At 37.8% G+C, this 22,275-nt stretch overlaps 1 protein-coding gene across 3 annotated transcripts in view; it reads left to right on the plus strand.

Moving 5' to 3' along the window:
- Positions 1-22,275, plus strand: part of Wdfy2 (WD repeat and FYVE domain containing 2) — a 153,482-nt gene that overhangs the window by 36,067 nt on the left and 95,140 nt on the right. The window contains exon 1 of one of the 3 annotated variants that reach the window (XM_027928756.2): positions 20,342-20,401. The exons of the other annotated variants lie outside the window; for them this stretch is intronic. Coding sequence (XP_027784557.1) covers positions 20,373-20,401 — 29 coding nt within the window. The 5' untranslated portion in view covers positions 20,342-20,372. Of the gene's footprint in view, positions 1-20,341; positions 20,402-22,275 lie in introns of those variants that run through there. 3 annotated transcript variants of the gene reach the window in all.

The raw sequence follows: 22,275 nt of genomic DNA on the forward strand, positions 1-22,275 counted from the left end.
GGGTGGGCCAGAGCACCATGGTAGCCAGGTGTGACCTGTGCCTCGCCAGTGGTGTGTCTTCCAGTGAGGCTCAGAGCGAAGACAGATGCTGAAGAGAAAAGAATATTTTAGATTTTCACTTGGAGTCTCATACTCTTCAGTGAGGGAATGAGATCCAAGTTTGTATTTAAAACATAAATGATTCAGAAATAAGGCCCGAATCTTCTTCCATTATTAAGTACTTTTGGCAGTGTTTGTACCCTAGGAAGAAGGCACGGTTTGAGGTAATACTGATACGGTTCACGTTCAAGCTTCTCTTTCTGTTATCTGTGAGTCTTGAGCAACTTAACTGGCCAAGTGGCAGTTGTCTTCTTTGGAAAAGAGGGTTTTGAATATCTACGTGTCAGAAGCGTGGTAAGGATTGTACCAGGAAACACACACCAGAATACCAGAGCAGCTTCTATTGTGCAAGGCTCAATAAAAGAGCTCCTTCCTCTTTCTTCACCAGTGGGGCTCAAAGCATTAAGTTTGATGGACAGTTAGTATCTTAGATGTTTATAATTTGTGTAGTTTCATATATGAAGTATGTTACACTTAATGGATTACATGGTTAATGTGGCAGGGCCTAAAACAAAATGAAATAAATCTAACAAAAATTTTATGTTATTTAATCTTTTTGAATACACTTGGCTGTTTACAAGTCCTGTCTTTAATGCCCCCTGTCATGTTAGTGAAGACAACTGCAGTAACAAAACACGCAAACACTAGCTTCCATTCCTTGTGGGAGGAGAGAAGGATGAGCTAACAGAGCCTTTGATGCACCGCACATGCCGATTAGCTGCTTAACCCTATGCATTGCATTTAAGTTTTTAATTTTCCTTTTCCCTTTCTTTTCTTTCTTTCTTTTTCTTTTTGTGATACTGGGGGTTGAACCCAGGGCCTCATGCTAGGCAAGAGCTCTACTCCTGACCCCACCTTGCACATGATGTTCAACCGAACGGAGTTTTCTTACCAGAAGATTTCTAATATCTAGAGCCTTAGAAACTGATTGACCAACATTTCAACATAGGGTCACAGCTTTGAGATTGAGCAACAGGATACATTGTTGCAGGGTTCAGACCTCTTTTGAAGATGATATCTTTGTGTGCTCCATGGAGCATTTCTTTCTGCTATATATGTTTATTTTGATGGCTTTAAATTGTACAGTTTCCTTGGGTCTGAAATGAGGAGGTTGAATTGATTATTTCTTGGATGTTCCTCCACCTTTAAAATTGAAAAGCTGAGACCCAAATTTTTAGTTTTAAGCTGGAGAAGACAGACTTGGTCACCTTCTCTGAAACCATTGAAATAAGTGCTGGTCTGCTCGTGGGAAGTGGCTCAAGCTGTTCTCTCTGAGTGGAGAAGGTGAACAGAAGGAAGTCACTGGAGCACACTAAATGGATGGTGTGGGCTTCTTCCAGCCTGCTCTGGTTCCTGAACATTCATTTTGTCTCCAGTAGATTCAGGAACACAGATGGTTACTGGTATTAATTAAATATTGGAAAGATTGAGCTCCTTGGGAATTGATGCAATATATGGATTTGTTTTAATATTTCTGAAGTATGATGCATGCTACTGGGGCCGACTGTATTTAAGTTTTCCGATTTAATGTGACTGTGGGATAGGCCCTGAAATGATTAAAGTTTCTAAGTTCTCATCGCAAAAGACTTTGTCTATTTTAAGTTTCCTTATTCATCTATAAGGTCTATTGTCAGTAATGAAAAAAGGCATGTAAAATGCTTGGTGACCTGTTTGGTTTATACTAGTGTTACTCTATAGGTAGAGGATACTCATCAACAATACCGTGAGCTTCCTTTGGGTGGTGGAGAATTAGTGAACCTCATACAGACACAAAACAAATCACATATAAATCAACCTGAATGAATCCTAATTGGGAAACAAGGAAAAAATACCTATGACATTATGGCCAAGGAATAATTGAAGCCCTTCCTTCCTTCAGTCGGCACATCTCTTTTAGTTCACACACACAAACACACATGCCGCAGTCTGGCTGGGCACAATTCAGGAGCCACTTGTCAAAAGAAACAAACTTTATTTTTAGAACCACACAGGCCAAACAAAACAGCTCCTCAGGAAAAACCTTCAGAGCCCAACTGCCACCACCGGCTTCCCACCAGCCTCTCAACCACCCCCACTCCTCCTGCTCTTGAGGCCCATTGGCTGGGTCGCGTGGGCAGAGCCAAAAAAAGTCCCCCAATGAGTAGCTCCGTAGTCTGAAAGGGCGGGGAAACAGCCCAATGAGCATCACCGCAGAGGAGCCAATCAGCTAGAAGTTGCTGGGGCCTTGTGAGCCAATCATCAGCTGGCAGTCTGAAAAGTTTGCTGGGGCCCCTTCGGCTGTGACTCTCAACACACACATGCACACACACACACACACACAGAGTTTTCTTTTATAGTTTATACAAGTATTACATTCTTATGAAAACATGAAGAGTACAAGAAAAAGTATAAGAAGCAGATTATTAGAAACTATCCTTGATCATGCCATCTTGGTGCAACCACTGTTAGCAGCTTTCACTCTTTTTCTTTGATGTTAGTATATATCATATTTTATATACAGTCTTAAAAGCCTGGTATTCATATAACATGATGTCCCTCAAACTGTGAAGGCAACACAGTGGAAATATGGATTCTCAGTTATTAAGAGATTGAGTTACTCAGCCACTCTGGAACCACCTATCTTCTAGTTCTTATTTTTAAATCGTATCTTTTGTTTAAATCACTTAAGTTGAATATTATTTGCAGCCAAACAGCATCATAAACTGTCTTTAATTTATTAATTATTCCCAGATGTGAATGTTTTACAGATGTGAATATTAATAAACATCTGCAAGTAAAATTTTGGAATCAAAGATGATACCCTTTCTGTGTGTGTGTGTGTGTGTGTGTGTGTGTGTGTGTGTGGTGGGGGGTGCTGGGTTAAACCCAGGGTCTCATGCATGCTAGACAAGTGCTCTACTACTGAGCTCCACCCCAGATCCCTTTTTTTGAGGATTTCCTCACTTTTCCTGCCAGCTCATCATGAGACTTTAAAATATTTTTTATTTCTGTGAATTTTTTTGTAGCATTTCTTAGTTTTCTTTTTAAAAGTTTTCAGCTTACCACAGTGTCTGAAATGTTCTTTTCTTAATATACACTTTTTGAACAACTATGGCTGTCACTTTTTTACACATTACTTCATTTAATAATCCAGGAAGATGGTGGTATTTTGCTTTTTCACCCAGTTTGTGAGGCTTCTTGTTTTCGAGGGACATTTAACCATCAGTGTTAAGAACTGGATGTTCTTAACCCTGGCATCTTGTGTTAGGTTTTCAAATTGCTGTGTTTTCTTATTATTTACATTTTTTCTGAGTTTCGTTTCACTTTATAAGTTTCCCTTTTTTAAAGAAAGAAAAAAATTTCTGTATGACTTGAGCTATAATTTTTGTTACTCTTTTATTTTATTTTATTTTTTTAAAGAGAGACAGAGAATTTTTTTAATATTTTATTTTTTTAGTTTTCAGTGGACACAACATCTTTGTTTGTATGTGTGCTGAGGATCGAACCTGGGACGCACGCATGCCAGGCAAGCGTGCTACTGCTTGAGCCACATCCCCAGCCCCACTCTGGGACGTTTAAAATTTGAACTTCTTATGCAGTTGAACAGTATTTACGGAGTCCCCCAAAGCCTGATGAGCACCTCAGCTCCTCTCTTCCTTCCTCCTCCTTTTCTTCCTTTTATCTTTCCTTCCCTCTTTCTTCCTTCCTCTTATCTCCTATATTTTGTTGAAATGAGAAATATTTGTGCATACTATTTTCTTTTACAATACCCTCCTTTGAGCATCCTGTCTGAATAATTTCAGCCCTTTAGCATGCATTATTTTAGGCCACTCTAATTTTTTAGCTTTATTTAATATTTTTTTAAAAATATTTTTGTTTATAGATGTACACAATATTTTTATTTTATTTATTTATATGTGGTGCTGAAGATTGAACCCCTTGCCCCATGGGCACGTGTTAGGCAAGTGCTCTACCACTGAGCCACAACCCCAGCCCTTGTTAGCTTGAGTATGCCTGTACTTTTGTGTGTCTTTCTTGATTTTCCCTTATTTATTTATTTATTGCTTGATTGGATAGCCTCCCTTCCCTAAGAATATTTTTCCAGCTGGGATAAACAGAAAATATATTTTTGTGTCCTTTTATGACTATTAACATATTTCTTCTGCTTTATGGTAATAATGGTTACAGTATTGATAATTTAGTTAAATTTAAAATTCATAGGTCACACTCCTTTCCTTGTAGAGTCCTACAGATCTTACTGTGGTCTTTTATCCCTTAGTATAGTCTTGTTGGAGATCCAGCTGTCTATTGGATTTTTTTCCTCTTAGTCATTTACCAATTCTCCTGGGGTACACAGATCATTTTATGATGAATTCTACTAAACCCTGAGTGGAGTAATACTTTGTCTGAAATACTCATTCTTTTTGTTGTTGTTGTTGTACACAATACCTTTACTTTATTATTTTATTTTTTTATGTGGTGCTGAGGATCGAACCCAGGGCCTCACACATGCTAGACTTTACCACTGAGCCACAACCCCACGCCCAAGAAATACTCATTTTTAAGTTCTGTTTTCCCCATTATGTATTACTTCTCCTTTACTTATTATTTCTTATTTTTTCCCCTTTCTTTTTGAAATTCCTACTGTATAGTGCTGTGATTCAATGTCCCCTCAAAACACATGTTAAAATTTCATTGCTATTGTGACAGTACTAAGAGGTGGACCTTTAGAAGTGTTTTTGTTCTGAGGATTGCACCTCAAGAATGAATTAATGCTAATTCTAAACGAGTTTGAGACTGTGCGTTCAATCTCTTGCTCTCTCTTGCCCTTCTGCCTTCCATCATAGGATGACACAGCAAGAAGGCCCTTGTCACAGGCAGTCTCTTGATCTTTCTTGGACTTTACAGTCTCCAGAAACATGAACCAATAAATGTGTGCTCATTGCAGACTACCCTTGTATTCTGGTAATAGCAGCACCAAGCAGACTACAACCCACATGTATTTGATCTATATGTTCAGATGCTATATATATTTTATACTCTTTCTTGTTATTCCCTTTTCATCTTCCTTTATGGTAGCTTTTGTGTTAGTGAGGCAGAGTCCCTTTGAATCTCCCTGAAAATGTATACTTAAAAAATTGCAAATGTATCTTGTTTCTTGCAGTTATGCTAATTATTCAAATTTCCCCACATCTCTTAAAATACTGGGTCTTTTCTCCTGTCTGGTCTGCTAGCTTCTCTGTTTGCTCATCTGCCAAGTGAGGTCCTCATTGGTTTAAAATTGGTAACTGAAATATGCTCTGTCAGAGATTGTGTAGGTCATTGTTCAGTTCTTTTCCAGGCAAAAATGGGGGTAGATTTATTGTAATTTTTTGTTGGCAGCTTAGAGTTGTAATAGTTTGTGTAGGGTAGGGATGGGGCTCTAGGCAGTGGGAGACAGCTGCAGGCAGAGCATGCCTTTGTTCAGAAACAGTGTCCCTTTTGTGTCTGCCTTGGCCACTTGAAGCCCCCTGGGCTAGTCTCCCTTTCCTCCTGGATGGCTGCCTGGAGCAGAATTGCCAGCACAGCTGGTTCTCCAGCCTTGGTCTTGTACCCAGCTTCTGCTCCAATGGAGGAGCTGTCCCAAGACTCTGAAGAGGGGATCCTGGTGGACATGGCCCCTCAACATATAGTGGAGTAATTGAGTTTAAGCTTGAGTCTGATGGCCATTGTGTTCCAGTTCTGGCTTTGCTTCTTATTGGCTTTAAAACACTGGTCATTTTGTTTAACCTCTGAGGGAAGGTTTTCTTACATGAGTAATAATATTGAAATTTGTTGAAGAATGCAAGCACTTAGTAGGGTGTCTGGCTCTCAGCGATTGATGGATGGCAGTTTTTATTGTTTTATTGCTGATCTGGAACTGGCTGCAGAGTAGGCTTTCCACTCAATATGCTCCTTCCTGAACCATTCCCTGATGATTCTAGTCAAGGGTTCAGGTTTATGGATAAGGGTCTTGTTAGTGAGCTGGTCTGTAGTGGAGAATTTTCCTATCAAATTAGTTGTGTCATCTTATCCAGAAATGATGACACAAGAGAGTCAGCTATCTGCATCATCTTGGTTGCAGAAATTCATGTTATTCTTTAAAATCACCTGAAATTTATATTAATAAATGGGGTGAGGTAAAGTTCCACTTTTGAACCAAATAATTAAATGATGAAGGCAGCCCCTTTTATTGTATAACTCATCCATTCCCTCATTATTTGTAATAAATTTTTAGTATGCTAGCCACTCCATATACATAGGTCTATTTCTAAGCTTTTAGTTTGTTTGTATATTCTGTTTAATCCATGATATTTGGGTCTTATTCAGTGGTAGGAGAGAGTAGTTGTTAATGGCATGGGATTTGAGACTGGCTTTCTGGGTTTGAATTCTGGCTACTTTTTAATCCTGCGAGGTTAAGTAAATTACTTCTCTGTGCCTGTTTTAGCATCTCTAAATAGTGTCATTTTTTTTTTTTTTTTCCTTTGGTAGGAGGCGTTGAACCCAGGGCCACTTAAGCATTGAGCCACATCCCCAGCCCTTTTTAAAAACGTTTTATTTAGAGACAGGGTCTCACTAACTTGCTTAGGGCCTCACTAAGATGCTGAGGCTGGCTTTGAATTTGTAATCTTCCTTCCTCAGCCTCTGAGTTGCTGGGTTTATAGACCTGCACCACTGTGCCTGGCAATAGTGTCAATTTTTAAGAGTATTGTAAAGATTAAAACAAAGAATTCTCATAAAGTAATTAAAAGTGTATGTGGCTCTGTGTAATAAGAGCCTAATAAATATTAGTGTTACTACATTTCAAAATTTACTACCATGTATAACATAGACTTTTTTGGCAGGAGTAGGGTACCAGGGATTGAACTCAGGGGCACTCAACCACTGAGCCACATCCCCAGCCCTATTTTTATATTTTATTTAGAGACAGAGTCTCACTGAACTGTTTAGCACCTCACTTTTGCTAAGGTTGACTTTGAACTCATGATCCTCCTGTCTTGGCCTCCTGAGCCACTAGGATTATAGGCATGCGCCACCGCACCCGGCATAGAGTTTTGTTTTTGAGTCCAGCTCTCAAAGTTGAAGAGCAAAAAATTGTAGAGTCTCCTCTTTCATGATTTTCTTTCTGTTTTATTTCCAAGCAGCATCTATTAAATGTCTTTAACAACACCAAGAACTAATAGTGTAGGCTTGGAAAGCCCTGGTGTTTTTAAGAAACAGTAGGTGAAAATTTAGTTCTATGGACTCTTGTTTCAGGTTCACATTTTTTAATCCTTCCTTGTGTTTCTAATACTAGGTAAGTACTCCATACATACTTTTGAAAATGAAGGAAAAGCAATATTTCAGACTTTTAATAAAGATTTAAAAATATCATCAATCCAGGTAAGAGTTAATTAAGCTTTTGCATATTTACAATACCTGCCAGCACTTTCAGATTGGAAACAGCTGATTTTTCTTATACCTTGAGTACCTAGAAATAGCTTTACTAGAGCAAGGAGGATTTATTTATTTATTTATTTTTTGCTGAAAATTTTATGTTAAAAAGCAAGTGGGTGTGTTATGGTTGGATTAAGTGCATTTTATCCACACTGACAAAGCTCTGAGTTGGAGAAGAAGTATGTAGGGAAGTATGTAGAGTCCTTCCAATAAGGGAGCCCTAAACCTTTCAAATGGCATAAGAAGAGGTGAGAGGTAGATTATGATATGATCATCATTTTCCATGGCAGCCAATAAAGAACAGCAGCATTGTTTAACTGAGAGAATTTCACAGTGCAGTTTTTTGTTTTTTTTTTCTGTCTCCCGGACTTAAAGGCATATATTAGAAGTGATCAAATCCAGATTTCAATAATGTACTGAGCAAGGTGCTTAAATGCCTATAAGCCATTTTCTTGACTTCCTGGCTTCTGTTTTGTAAACAGTGAAAACTTTTCACCAGACTTCCTTCATTTTCACATTTGTCCTTCTGGTCTGAATTATTTCTCTCTCTAGGTATTCAGACAACTTCCAAAATGGAAATATTGCTTCTCTTTCATTTTCAAAAGCATGTATTGAGTACTTACCTAGTTTTAGGTAAGTACTGTGGTACAGGCTGAGCAATCTTAATTTAAAAACCTAAAATCCAAAATTTTCCAAAATTGGGAACTTTTTGAGCAGCACTATGATTCCATAAGTGGAAATTTCCACATCTGACTGTATGTGGTGGGTCACAGTCAAAATGCACATGACTAAAAATAGTGGTAAAATCACCTTCAGGTTATGTGTATAAGGTATATATGAAACATAAATAAATTTCATGTTTAAATTTGGCTCTCATTCACAAAATATCTTATTACATATATGGAAACATTCCAACATCTGAAAAGAACCAGAAATCTTAAAACAGTTCTAGTCCCAAGCATTTTTGGTAAGAAATGCTGCCTGGGGGTTAGTCTTGGTTCTTCCTGGTTCTGGTATGGGGGAGATCACAGGCAGCTTAGCCTCTCCACAATGTAGTTCTCATTTCTGAAATAGAAACATAAATAGGATCTCTCTCCTAGAACTTTTGTGAGGATTAAATGTAAAGCAAGTAAAGTAAAATGTGTCTTAAATAATGAATGTTCAGCATGTTGTTACTATTTCTTCTCCTACTAGTATTTAACTTTCTCCGCTAATACAGTGCTGTGGTCTGGAAGTATCCCCCAAAGGCCGGCATGTTAAAGGCTTGGTTATTAGCATGTGGCTTGTTTGGAAGGTAGTAGAACCTTTAAGAGGTGGGGCCTAATGGAAGGAAGTTACTTAATTAGGGCGTGCCTTTGAAGGGGCTATCAAGTATCCTGCCCTTTCCTCTTTCTGATTGCTTCCTGGCTACTGAGGAGGTGAATAGTCCTCCTCTGCCACATGCTACCACCATGATGGACTGTATTATTCTTTTTATATATATATGTATATTTTTTAGCCGTAGATGGACACAATATCTTTATTTTTATGTGGTGCTGAGGATCGAACCCAGTGCCTCACACACGCAAGGCAAGTGCTCTACCACTGAGCTACAGCCCCAGCCCTGGACTGTATTATTCTAAGTGTATCATCCATCACTCTTTATTTGTCCAAAATATTACTCCCCTTTTAGACTGTGAAAATGCCCACATATATTTTATGAGAATCTGTCTTGACTCTCACAAAGGAAGGGGTACACTTTTGACTTTTCCTAGGTTTTGCTTATTTTGGGGTCCAGGGTTTGCTGCAGCTACTGTTGTAAGCCATATTCATACCTGCACACTTGCATTGACACTCTTGCACTCACTCTTAGATTTAAAACTTTCCAATTTTGCAATTATCTTATTTGACCTTATTTTGAATAGTATAAAAAAAAAACCCTGGAAGCCATGATCATTATAACTTGGGACATGTCAATCCTAGCAGAGAGGGCGAAGAGGGAGTTAACCTTGACCCATTTAGGCAAGATGGAAAATAGTTGTTTGGCTTTGTGGTAAGAAAAAGTCTTGTAGTCATGGAAAGCAAAATCATTACAGCAATTACCCTGGACTGGTTAATTGAAAAGACTCACAAGACTTTGCAAAGTGTATTTACCTAAGGCTAATAAAGGCAAAGGATACAATAAAGCAGAGGAAAGAAAACAGGCAAACATCAAGGAGGCCAGCCAGGTTCCAGGTTCTCACTCATTTGCACAGACTGCTCTTTGTCTTTGGATCCTGAGTCCCATTGAGATACATGTCAGATTGCTCAGCCTAGGCAAATAGGTAAGTGGAAAAGAATAGAATGTAGAAAGAGACCCACACATATATGGTCAATTTGATTTTTTTGTGTATATGTGTATGGTGCTGGGGATCGAACCCAGGGCCTGTGCATGCCAGGCAGATGAGCCACATCCCCATCTCTAATTTGACTTTTTTAAAAAGAGAAAGGGCAATTCATGGAGAAAGGATAGTCTTTTTAACAGATCCTGCTGGAACAATTGAATACCCACTTGTGTGAAATGAACTTCAATTCAAACCTAATACCACCCACAGACATGAAAGCAAGTCATAGACTTAAATGTAAAAACTTACATTAAAAAACTTCTAGAAAAAACACAGAACAAAATATTTGTGACCAGAATCTGCAAGATGCCCAGCACATATTTATGGAAAAGAACAGCCCTATAAAGCAAGTGTTGAAGGATGTACTTATAGGCAGATGGAGAAAAATGGGGATGAGAGGTCAAGACTTTTCAGCAGATGGCCAGCAGATACAGGGACATAAAGGTATGATGAGTTGGGGAAGTGCTTTTTTTTTAATATTTATTTTTTAATTGTAATTGGACACAATACTTTTATTTATTTTTATGTGGTGCTTAGGATCGAACCCAGGGCCGCCTCGCACATGCTAGGCAAGCCCTCTACCATTGAGCCACAATCCCAATCCCTAGGGCAGTGCTTTTATTGAACAAGTTCATGTTTTTTACCAGTATGCAAGATAATGTGACATGCTTTTCATGTTTAAATTTTAACTTCTGGTTTTAAAAATTGTAAGATATGTCCTTCTTAACTTTTTTTCTGGTAAAATGAAAGTGGTAACATTGTGATTTTGTTTTTATAAATTTTTTTCCTTGGCAAATAAAAAGTTGGCAGTCTTACGTGTAACTCACCACCCTTTTAGTTGTTTTTCCTGACCTTCAGGATCCAAAAGCTTGGCAGCTACTGATTTAGAGAACTAAGAGCGGTTTGGTAGGGTCTGGAGCTTGTGGGGGAAGGGCAGGAAGAGCAGGCAGAGGTGAAATGCTGAAGCCCCTGGTAGAACACAGAGTTGCACTTGATCCTCAGGATCATTACAAGGTAATGATTATTACAAGGGCTGTAATGTAATTAGATTTACGTTTCAAAAAGATGATATAGTGGCTAGGTGCAAAAAGAATCAGAGAAAGGTGAAATAGGAGTTAGGAGTCCCTCTAGGAGACTTTTGCAGCTATATAGCAATGAGAGTGTAAACTAAGGCAGTGTGGAAGCTGAGAGAGGACAAGTTATAGCTAGATTAAGGAGGTAGAATTGACAGGGGTTAGCAACCTATTGAATGGAAGCAGTAACTATTTAAATTATTCTGACTTTAAAAATTTTGGTGAATTTAGTATGCCCAACTAAAGTCAGTACATTTCTTAAAACTTTTTCATGGATTGATTTAAATGACTATAGAATGATCAAGCTTCTGTGCAGTGTAGTCCCTCAAAGACAAACTCATTAAAATGAGATCAGAGTTAATCCATCTTTACACATAAGTGCCCATTCATGAAAAGCTATGCCGTGTGAGTCAGAAAATGCTGATTTCATTCATTTTATTATTTTATTTTTATTCTTGCGAGGATGCTGGCTAGTAAAAATCCTGGATACTGCTAAGCTTCTCAGACTTTTACTTTTATAGGCCTCAGGTTGATACTGGTGCATATTATGTAGAGCAGTAATTTACTTCTCAGGCTTACATTACAGAATGGCTTCTGATGGCATGGGACTGTTTTTTGTCAGCCATAATTCAAGATTCTTATAGATTTCAGAATCTTTTTGCAGTTTAGTAAAACCTTGAAGAGAATTTTAAGAAATAATTTAGTTGCAGCTATTTTTACCCCACTTCCCCCATAAACACATAAATAAAGGTTTATTAATAAATAGAAGCCTGCTTTTCTGTGCATTTAATCGATTTACTTTTTCTATAGGCACAGCTTAAAATCAAGGGAGGTTGAGATATAATGAATCTTTTCTGGTAAATAGACTTTTCTGACCAACATGGAGAAACTGTTTTATTGTAGATCCATATCCACTTTTTATATCATGTACTTTGACACATCAAGAACATCGATACACATTTTTGTAAAAGCTTATAGAGAAAGTTCAACATGGAAGAAAAGTTAATGTGATTTTGATCTATAGGATTTATTAATATTCATTTATTAATATAATGTCATGAGTAGACATTATATATCTCAAAAACTCACAGGAAGAAAGGTTGATTATGGGGGGGAGGGGATATATTGTAGTTTTTCAAGATAACAGAAGAATTTTAACCATTCTAACTCATTACTTTATATTAAGCAAAATTATAGAGGGTGTAAATAGCTACAGTTGTATTTTTTAAAATAATCATTTAAGCTTTTTATATGTATATATGTATATTTATTTATTTTTTAGTTGTAGATGGACACATTGCCTTTATTTTATTTATTTATCTTTATGCGGTGCTGAGGATCGAAACCCAGTGCGAGATGAGCATTCTACCACTGAGCCACAACCCCAGCCCCCAGTTGTATGTTTATTTGACTTGGCAGAGTAAAGATGCAGTATCATTGTCTTCTTGATTTTCTTGTTTTATATTTCCTTTGTAGTAATACAAAGCATGTCAGATGCATTTAAATTTGTGAAAAATATGATTAATCTTACTTAGTTTTTAAAATAGACTGAATTATAGCGGCTTTTGTGATTCCATCTAGAAACTCAGTACTTGTCTCTTTGGCATAAAGGAGAGTAGATGGATTTTCAAAACAATGTAAAATTATTTAACATGGAATCTGAGTTATTTTGAGCCACTTAGTGATATTCAGTTGTGAGAATTTAATTTCCCAAGAAAATATGTATGAGCCCTGCAGAAAGACATTTTCATGTACTCTACTAACTCCAAAGAAGCTCACATGCTATTGTTTTCTTTATATTGACATTTACTACTGTAATTTAAATATATTGAGAATATTTGACATGAGAGCTTTAAGAATTTCTGGCAAGATTATTCTGGTACAAATTTCTTAACATTTGGGCATAAATGCTAGGTAATTAACCTTAACTATTGGAAATTTTTAAAGCAAAGCCTATTCAAGGTTATTTGTTCTTTTTGGAGGAACAGAATTTGTTATCTATAATTGAAGGGCATTTCATTTGTGAACTATTTATTAATATCAACAAAAGATATTAAACCAATGTAAATTGCTAAGTGGATGCCAAGTGCTTAGTACTACTTGAATTAATATTTGCTACTTGTTTCTGTTCCTAATCTCTGTGCTCCCCAAAGAGGCTGTTTATATAGTTACAGACAGTGTTGATATGCATCAAGAGCTCAAGATTTTTAAAAACAGTTTATTATGGACAATTTCAAACACGTACAACATACAAAAGAGTGATATATTCATCACCCACCTTCAGTTATCAGCCTTTGCCAAACTTGTTTCATATGTGTACCCCCTCCACGTATTACTGGGTAGGGATGCTAGAATTTTCTTTAACCAAATTTCAGGGTCAGGGATATAGCTCAATGGTAGATAGAGCATGTACTTAGCATGCCTGAGGCCCTGGGTTCAATCCCCACTCCTCCCCTGCCAAATGTAGGTTTCAATGTTATTTCACCTCTTCATGCTACAGTATAATCTTATGTAATGGATAACTTATTCTGTGGACCACAGTGTCATTATCACACAGAACAAAGTTAACAATAATTTTTTAATATCATGTAGAGAATGTTTGAATTTCCCTAGTTTGAATGTCTTTTCATAGTTGTTGATTTATTTAAATCAGTGTCTAGTCAAGATTCACACACTAGACTTAAGACAGTGGTGTTTTGGCGTGGCTTTCCCCACCATCTATGTGATTTTCATCAAGTTGTTTAATTCTTTTAGAGTCCTGGCACCTTTACTCATTCACCAGGGATGATTATAGCTTTGCTTTTGCACAACTATGGGTGACTGGTAAAGAGTAAAGAAAACAGAGGAGGGGCAGTTAGATTGGATGAACTTTGTTTTCTGCACTGCTCTAATTTTATTAGTGGAAGTTATATCTTAAAACCATGTTCTGCCCCACTTGGGTCCATCTTATTCCTGGAGCCTTTCTAGTCACTACTGAGGTGATATTAAAAAATGTGTTTGCATGTTTCTTGGGAAAATAAATCCATAGCAAAGAAAAGTGGTGATGATCTAATGATACATGATTGGATTCCTGTTTTCCCTGATGAGGTCCGCATGCATTCCTAGAGAACATGAAGTTCCAAGGTATCAGGAAAATAGAAGTGTGACTAAGTTATGTCTTTATCATAGTCTGATCATTTCGTCCGGGAACGGAAATGATAACTTTGGCCTGTTCAGAGTGAATTTTCTGTTATTCATTATCTTCATTTTAGCATCTTTCAAAAATTTTGTAAGAGTCTGAGCCATTATCTTTCAACAGTTGCCTTTTCCCCCATTCTGTTATTTCTTAGAGCTATATGTATCTTAGATCTTCTCATTCTAATTTTTCACTCTATCCTTCATGGTTCTTTAATTTCATAGTTTCCATATTTTTGTCTCTGCTTAGGCCCATGCGTTAGATTGCTTTTCATTTATTTTCTAGTTTATAAATTCTCTCTTCAATTGTATCTCATTGTATAATGAGATACAATTATTTGTGCATTGAGATTTTTCTCCATTTATTTGTTTGTTTTAGATGTCTGTGGCAATAGAGTGTATTTAATTTTAATTATAGTTTTTTCCATTTTCAGAAGTTCTATTCTTTTCCATTTGTACCTGTTCTCTGTCATACTTTTAAGCTTCTCTTATTATTAAAACAAATGTGGTTATTTATTGTTCTATTTCTGTTAATTTTAGTTTCTTTGCCAGTCTCTCTTCATTGTCTTTTATATTCACTGGTTCTGACTCTGTGATATCCAGTTTCCTGTGGGTTTTGTCATTTGTTTGTTATTTAATTCATTCATTACCCTTTGAGCTTCTTTTGGGGAAACTCTTTTGGGGGTCTCTTTGAAGTTGACCAGTTTCTCTAAACTGAATTTGCTTTTGCTTCTTCTGGTTGCTTGAGGATATTAAGCTGAAACCACTTTAATTCTGTGCTTGAAACTTTTTAGATGATACAATTAAATTATACTGAACTTTTATGAGGGCCAACTTTGGGAAAACAGCTTCATTTTTTTCCTCCTTTTAATCCAGAAAAATTCTTTTTCTGTCCCTTTTCTTTGCCAGGAGTGGTGAGATGAGGGGTGGGGGGGTGTTATTTTTCATTCACGTTCACAGTAAGGGTTAGCCTTTTGAGATTTTAGCCTAAATAGATTAGAGTTCTTATCTTGATCTGGATGTTGGCCTTATCTTCTATATCCCATGCCCAATGTGATGTTAAAATGGATACCTAGGGGCTTGGGATATAGCTCAGTTGGTAGAGTGCTTGCCTCACATGTACAAGGTCCTGGGTTCAATCCCCAGCATCAAGGAAAAAAAAAGGAAGGAAGGAGGAAGGAAGGAAGGAAGGAAGGAAGGAAGGAAACCTGGGATCTCTGGGGTTCAGCCTGAGCTCTTAAGGTTAAAAACTTCAACATTGTTAAAAACTCACATTAGCTAGCATTTGGGGGGATCTGCAGATTCCTTACTTTCAAGTAAGTTTGCAAAATTTAAAAATAACAATTCAACCAAATTTCACTACATTTTACTTTGCATTTTGGTTGCTTTAATCCAGAAAGTCTTTTAGAGTATCTATTTTGTCACACTACTGGAAATCAATGAGATTTTTCTAATTCTCTCATGGAAAATTGATTTGACTTTGGGAGGCCTTTTCTTGTTTTTAAAATATGGGTTAACAGTGCTTGCTTAACATGCACAAGGGCCTGGTTTCAATCCGCAGCACCACCAAAAAATAAAATAAGGGCTAATGACATCTGTTGCAAACCTGCTTCTAGACTAGAAAGATTGTAACCACTTTTGGTTCCTTCCCCTTCTCTTGATTTCTTCCTAAAGATATATCCGGAACTTGGTTCTTCCTCTCTGTTCCCTTGCTACTGTTACATTCTAACACATTGATTACTATAGGAGGCTCTCAACCATCTTGCAGCCTTTAATTTTTCTCCTGCCTAATCCAAGTTGTCCACTACTGCCAAAGTAATCTTTTGAAAACATCCCCTTCCATTATGAAATTCAAGCTCACGTTTTAGAAACTTTCCTTTGTTCATTCCTTTGTAGTCCAATTCCTCCTTACAAGTTCCAGTTGAATTTGAATGCTGGATAGGTACCCGGTTGCCCTACCCTGCTGGACTGGACAAGTGAATTCCTTTCATATCTTAGTCAAGATGCCTTTTGTGAATTTGTTCCAGGGCCAGTCTGCCTGCAGCTGTCTTCTAATTGTTATGTCTTTGCAAGTGCTATGAAAAGTACAGTTTGAGAGAGGGAGTGTTTTTCTTTTGTTTTTAAAATTTATGTCTTTTAAAAAAATTTTATTGTGGATATATATGTATATAAAATAAAAATTACCATTCTAACAATTCTGAGTGTACTTTTCATTGACCAAGTATGTTCACAATGTTGTACAGCCATCCCCACTATCCACTTCCAGACCTTTTCATCATCTCAAAAAGAAACTGTACCCATAAAGCAATAACTCCCTCTTTCCCTCCCCCATGACTCTGCTGTGACTTTAAAGTGACTACCCTGGAAGAGTAGTTACCTGCAGATTCACAACAGAAGCAGCCTGGGGCACTTCTGAATCACTGCTCTTGACTGTTTCATGAAGTCCCTCCTGAGCATTTTTTCTATGTCTGCCACTGTAGGAATATAGTGGTGAGAAAGATGATAATGGCCATGTCCTCCCACTGTGTAGGGAGCCAAGAACAATATTTAAATCTATATTATTCCTCTGATGATGTCACCCATCTTCCTCCTATGGGATAATATTGATGCATACTCCCATATTGTTGAATTGCTTAGGCTGACAGTTTGCCGTTTATACTCACAGTTCTTTTGCCAGTGAGGGACTCTTACTGAGGAGCAGATGGCATCTCTGATGCTGATAACCAGGACCCCGTCAACCTCTGAGCCTCTGGTATAATGCTCCTAGTGCTTCCTTTCACCCATGGTGCCAGTGATGTGTTTATTTTTCTCTTTTATTTCCTGTTCTTTTTTCTTTCTTTTATGTATTTGACCTTTGAAAAACTATTGCTGTGTGCCAAGTATAAAAATCAAAGATGAAAATATTCAAGGTTCAAAATTTGAAAAATCCTCAAGGAATTATTTCTCTTTTGGGAGGATGGACTTGCTCTAACTAGTGTTGACAGTAACTTGTCATGTCCTAACAGGCTTGTGTAAGGTACAGTGTGGTACTGGGCTTAGTTTTGCCTGAGGAGTCCTGAAGGCCTCACAGGGGTGTTTGACATACAGGAGAAATGATATGCATGTCACACTGAAGAAAAGAAGGGACTCTGGGAAGCCTAGCTCCTCACTTACACAGGACAGAAACTGTGCTTATTCATTAGCCACAGAGTCAGATTACCAAGAAAACAAAATACACGAAAGCAAGTTCACAGTACAAGGACATCATCCATAGGCAGAATAGTGCTTATTACTGATAAAGCTGCTCAGAACTAAGGCCTAATGGGTTTTTTTTTGTTCTGTTTTCCTCTCAAAGCCCCGTTACTGACCAATAAAGACAATACAGGTGTTTTGTATGTGTAACTTTGTGTTTGGGTCAATTTTGAGGCTTTATTTTTTTATCCATTCAAAAAAAACAGTGAAAATAGCATCACTTTGATTGTGTGAATTCTAAATTGTGAAGATTTTCACAGCCTTTGAATTAAGAGATGTGACCCCATTGGTTAAAATGTCGAGGGAAAATATTTGTCATATGCATACCTTGCTGATTGCACATGACTGCAAGTGATCAGAAGGGCTGTTAATGTTTATAGAGCAGGAATGCCATTAAAAAGCCAGGCTCTGTGGTGCATGCCTATAATCCCAGTGATTTGGGAGGCTGAGGCAGGAGGATTGAAAGTCCAAGGCTAGTCTCAGCAATGTAGCAAGACCCTGTTTCAAAATAAAAAACTAAAAGAGATGGGAATGTAGCTCAGTGATAGTAAAGTGCCCCTGGGTTCAATCCTCCCCACCCCCGCCCCAAAGGAATGCCATTACAGCCCCAGGTGGCAGGACACATAACAGCCACATCTTTTCTCCAGCCACGGATTGCAAGACTGCTACAGCTATGAGAAAAAGGAAAAATAAGAAAAAGGAAGAAATCCAAGTGTCTGTAATTCAGCAAAGTTGTTTTGGCCTGTCAGAGCAGAGTCATTAATTTGAGAAACTGATTTGTTGGCAAAGGGGATCAGAAGCTGGACCCACTCAGCTTGAGCCCCTGTCCTTTAAACTCCTGGCTGCCTTAGTGCACTGAGTGTCCACACAGAAGCTTCTCTCTATCCATAGAGAAGCCCTGGATACTGAAGATATACAAGGTTTTACAGAAGATTGGGTTTATTTACTATATGTGATCTGAATATGTTTTTTGGCAACAACACAGTAATCAGAGAAATCTAGTAATCATAGAGAAATAAGCTTTTTTGTGGTTGTTGTTAATCATTCAGGTTTGTTTTCTAAGAATCTCTGCAATATTGTCTGCATTAGAAGCAATCCCCCCGCCCATAAACCAAACACTGTAAAAACTATAAAAAAAGGCATTGACTGACAATCTCTTGCCCAAACTTTTTCTTTTCATTTGTAGACAGCCAGCTAGGGGCTGGCTCCTGTTTGTATTGCTCTTGTGGTGTGGGATCTATTACAGAAGTATTCCCTGGAAATCCAGGATCTTCAAAACATGGTGGGATTCACTCCCCACCCCCTCACCCTAAGTTACTTCAGTGGTGGCAAAAATAACAATTGTCCCCTGGGAAATGAAGCTCATCGCTATGGTAACTAATGAAGGTTGCATCATTCTAGGGCACATTTTTAAAAGCCTGGATTTCAACATGGATAGACGCCCTGTCTTATTTTATTCAGTAGCTTAGCAACCTGTGGTATAGTGTTTGTCGCCACCCCCAACCTTCCCTTTTCTCTCAGAAAAGTGACCTATATAGTTAGTATTTTATTGTAGGCACATTTTCACTGTGAAATTGGTTCATTTCTTAGGTATGTTTATGATAATGATGACCTTATTTTCTGGACCAAAATAAGGACACTTTGTCTGAAGGATTGTTCTGTCGTTGGTGACCCACTCTAAAGTCTCTCTGCACACATTTTTCTTTTTGTGCCCCTTAGCTTTTGGTGCTATCCAAGGGTTTCTCACCAGTCTTCTTTTTTATTCTTATTCACTGATAGCTACTACTTTTGTGCTGTGACTCCCAAATCTTAATTTTCAGCTCAGGTCACATCCCTGAACTCCAGATAGGCAGTAGCCCTGACTGGATTGTCTCCAAAGATTGTCTCCAAACTCAGCACGTTCAAGATGATGAACTCAATGTTGCTGTCCACATAAATCACTTATTGACCTTTCAGGTGGTACCTGCAGCCAGTCGGCCCCCAAGCCCAGATTCTTCTACTTCCTGAGTGTTCTAAAATCTGTCCTCACCCTTCTTTTAAGGACTCAACCTTTTTTTTTTTTTTCTTTTAGATTTTTTCTTTTTTGTGAGACTAGAGTCTCACACCTGTTAGGCAAGTGCTCTAATCACTTACATCCAAGCCCCCTTGTCCTGTTTTGCCTGGGTTATTGCTCACTTCTCCACACCATTTACTTGAGGGTAACTAGGTTGTTTCCTGGCTTTCCCCAAACAAACAAATGTGATTGACTCCTTATCCTCAGTGATCTCACTGACCTTAAAGTGAAATTCCAACTCCTCTGCATGGCCTTCAAGGATCTTGATGGCCTTCTATCTGCTCTTTTGTCCAGGCCTGTTTCTCACTATTGCTGCTTGTTCTTGCCTCCCTGGGCTGCCTGTTCTGCTCTGTTACCAGGACCATGCTCTCATTCCCTCTCCACTTTCCACTGGCAAATTTTGATCCTGTATTTCTGATCCATCATCTCAAAGATGCTTCCTCTGATACTACCTGACCCCACCAGGATCCATCCTTGGAGTGAGACCTACATGTGCTCTTGTATTTTGCAGGGCCATCTCCCCACTGCAGCCCTTACCTTGTTTTGTAGTGTTCTGCGACCTGTCTCCCCCAGCAAGCTGTGAACTTCCTGAGAACAAAGGTAGCTTGTTTGTCTGTGGTTACAGTGTGCCATTTTTACCTATTGAATTGTGGTGAGCTTTATCCAACATATAATTAAGAGTATGTTCTTTTCAAAACAGCCCAACTGCCGAACTGATTGAGACCTCTATAAGGGTACCTTGTCTTGATTTTTTTTTTAAGATGAGCATTGCCTCTCCCCCAGTGTCTGCTTTTGCCTAGTGCTAGGAGCTTGGAAGAAAGGAAGAGGTAGGGGAAGAAGAAATAGGACAAGACAAAGTGGATAGTATGATAGGATTGGCGCTGTCGGGTTCCTGAGAATCCAGGGCATTGCCTGGCTTTACATGCATTGTTCTTCCTCAAGAAAATGAGATCCACTGACCTCTACTGGCTCAGGTATGTCTTGTAATCAGTTGTATCCTCACCTTCCAAACACTGGGCCTTACATATGCTAAGCATGTGTTTTTACAATGAGTTAAAGCCTTCTTCCTTAGCCACAATTATTTTCTGAAAAAATTTTTTTTTCAAGGAAAAAACTTTTCACTTACTATTGAAAACTTTATGTGGGGTTTTTAAAATATGTGTTCAGAAAAATTAAAACTTCTAGGCTTTGTACAGTGGAATTTACATCTACTTAGGAAATTTATAGCCATTCAGATTGTATTTTTTAATCTCAAGGATGCAGTATCTTTTTTCTTTTTTAAACTGCTGTTGTATCACAGGATACAAAAAAACAGATTTTTTAATATAGTTTATTTTTAGATGTAAAAATTTGTCAACTGCCCTTAATACAGGTTGGTTTAAGGAAGGCGGTTGAAGGTAGTGTTCTGTATATGTCTGTTGGTCTAATTGGTTTATAGTGTTATTTGGGTCCTCTGATTCCATATTGATCTTCTGTCTAGATGCTCTATACATCATTGAAAGTAAAGTACTAATGAATTTTATTAACTTTTGCTTATCTGAAAATGGCTTCGTTTCTTCTTCATTTTTGAAAGATAGTTTATCCAGATATAGAGTTCTTTCTTGACACTTTTTTTTTCTTAGAGTACTTTAAATATAGTATCTCACTGCTTTTAGTCCTCCATGGTTTGATGAGAAATTGACTTGTTCATGTTATTGATAATCTCATATGTGATGAGTCAATTTTCTCTTCTTGCTTTCAAGATTTTTTCTCTGATATTTGACAGTTTGATTGTAATATGTCAGATCTGGGCTTGTGGTTTAGTGGTAGAATGCTTGCCTAGTGTGCATAAGGCCCTGGGTTTAATTCTCAAAAACACCCCCCAAACCCCCACCCCCACAGTCTAGGTTTGAACCTAGTTGTGTTTATCCTCCTTGGAATTCATTCAGTTTTTTGGATGAGTAGATTCACATCTTTTGTGAATTTGTGGGAGTTTGGGGCCATTTTTCCCCAAATACATTTCTGAACATTTCTCTGTCTCCCTATAGGACTCCTATATAGAGCATCAGTATACTTAATGATGTGTTAAAGGACCCTTAGGCTGTGTTTATTTTTCTTCATTGTTTTCCCTTCTTCTAGACTGATAATTTCAGGTGTCTTATCTTCAAGTTTGCTTATTCTTTCTTCTGCCTGCCCAAAACTGCTGGTGGACTTCTCTAGTGAATTTTTCATTTCGGTTATTGTATTTTTATAAAGCTTCTGTTTGATTCCCTTTTATAATTTCTAGCTATTGATTGATATTGCCTATATGTTCATACATCCTTAGCTCAGTTTCTTTTACTTCTTTGTCTATGGTTTCTGCAGCTCTGATTATATTTAGGACAGCTAATTTAAAGTCTTCATCTAGTAAGCCCAATGTTTGGGCCTCTTCATAAATGTTTTCTGTCAGTTTATTATGTTTTTCTGTGAATCGGCTGTACTTTGTATGCTCTGCAATTGTCTGTTGAAAATACACATTTTTAATATTATAATACAATAACTCTAGGAATCAGATTCACCCTTCTCTCCAGGGACTGCTGTTTTTGTTGAACGCCATAGCTGTTTAGTAACTTTTCTAAACTACTTTTGCCAAGATGGTATTCCTTGTTGTATGTGATCATGGAAGTCTCTGTTGTTATTGCTGTGGCCCTAATGAGGAAAAAGAAAGTTCCATCTCTTCAATTTCTTTTGAAAGACACTGCCCAGGAAGCCCTTTGGTTCTAGGGAGTTGAAATAATGAGGAGCCTGTGCTCTAGTCTAGATTTAACTTCCAGTTAAATCAAAATATATCTCCAAATTGTAGAGGATATGCTTCCTACCCTGCACCAGC

The sequence above is a fragment of the Marmota flaviventris genome, chromosome 4 (assembly GCF_047511675.1).
Source record: "Marmota flaviventris isolate mMarFla1 chromosome 4, mMarFla1.hap1, whole genome shotgun sequence".
NCBI classification, from domain to species: domain Eukaryota; kingdom Metazoa; phylum Chordata; class Mammalia; order Rodentia; family Sciuridae; genus Marmota; species Marmota flaviventris.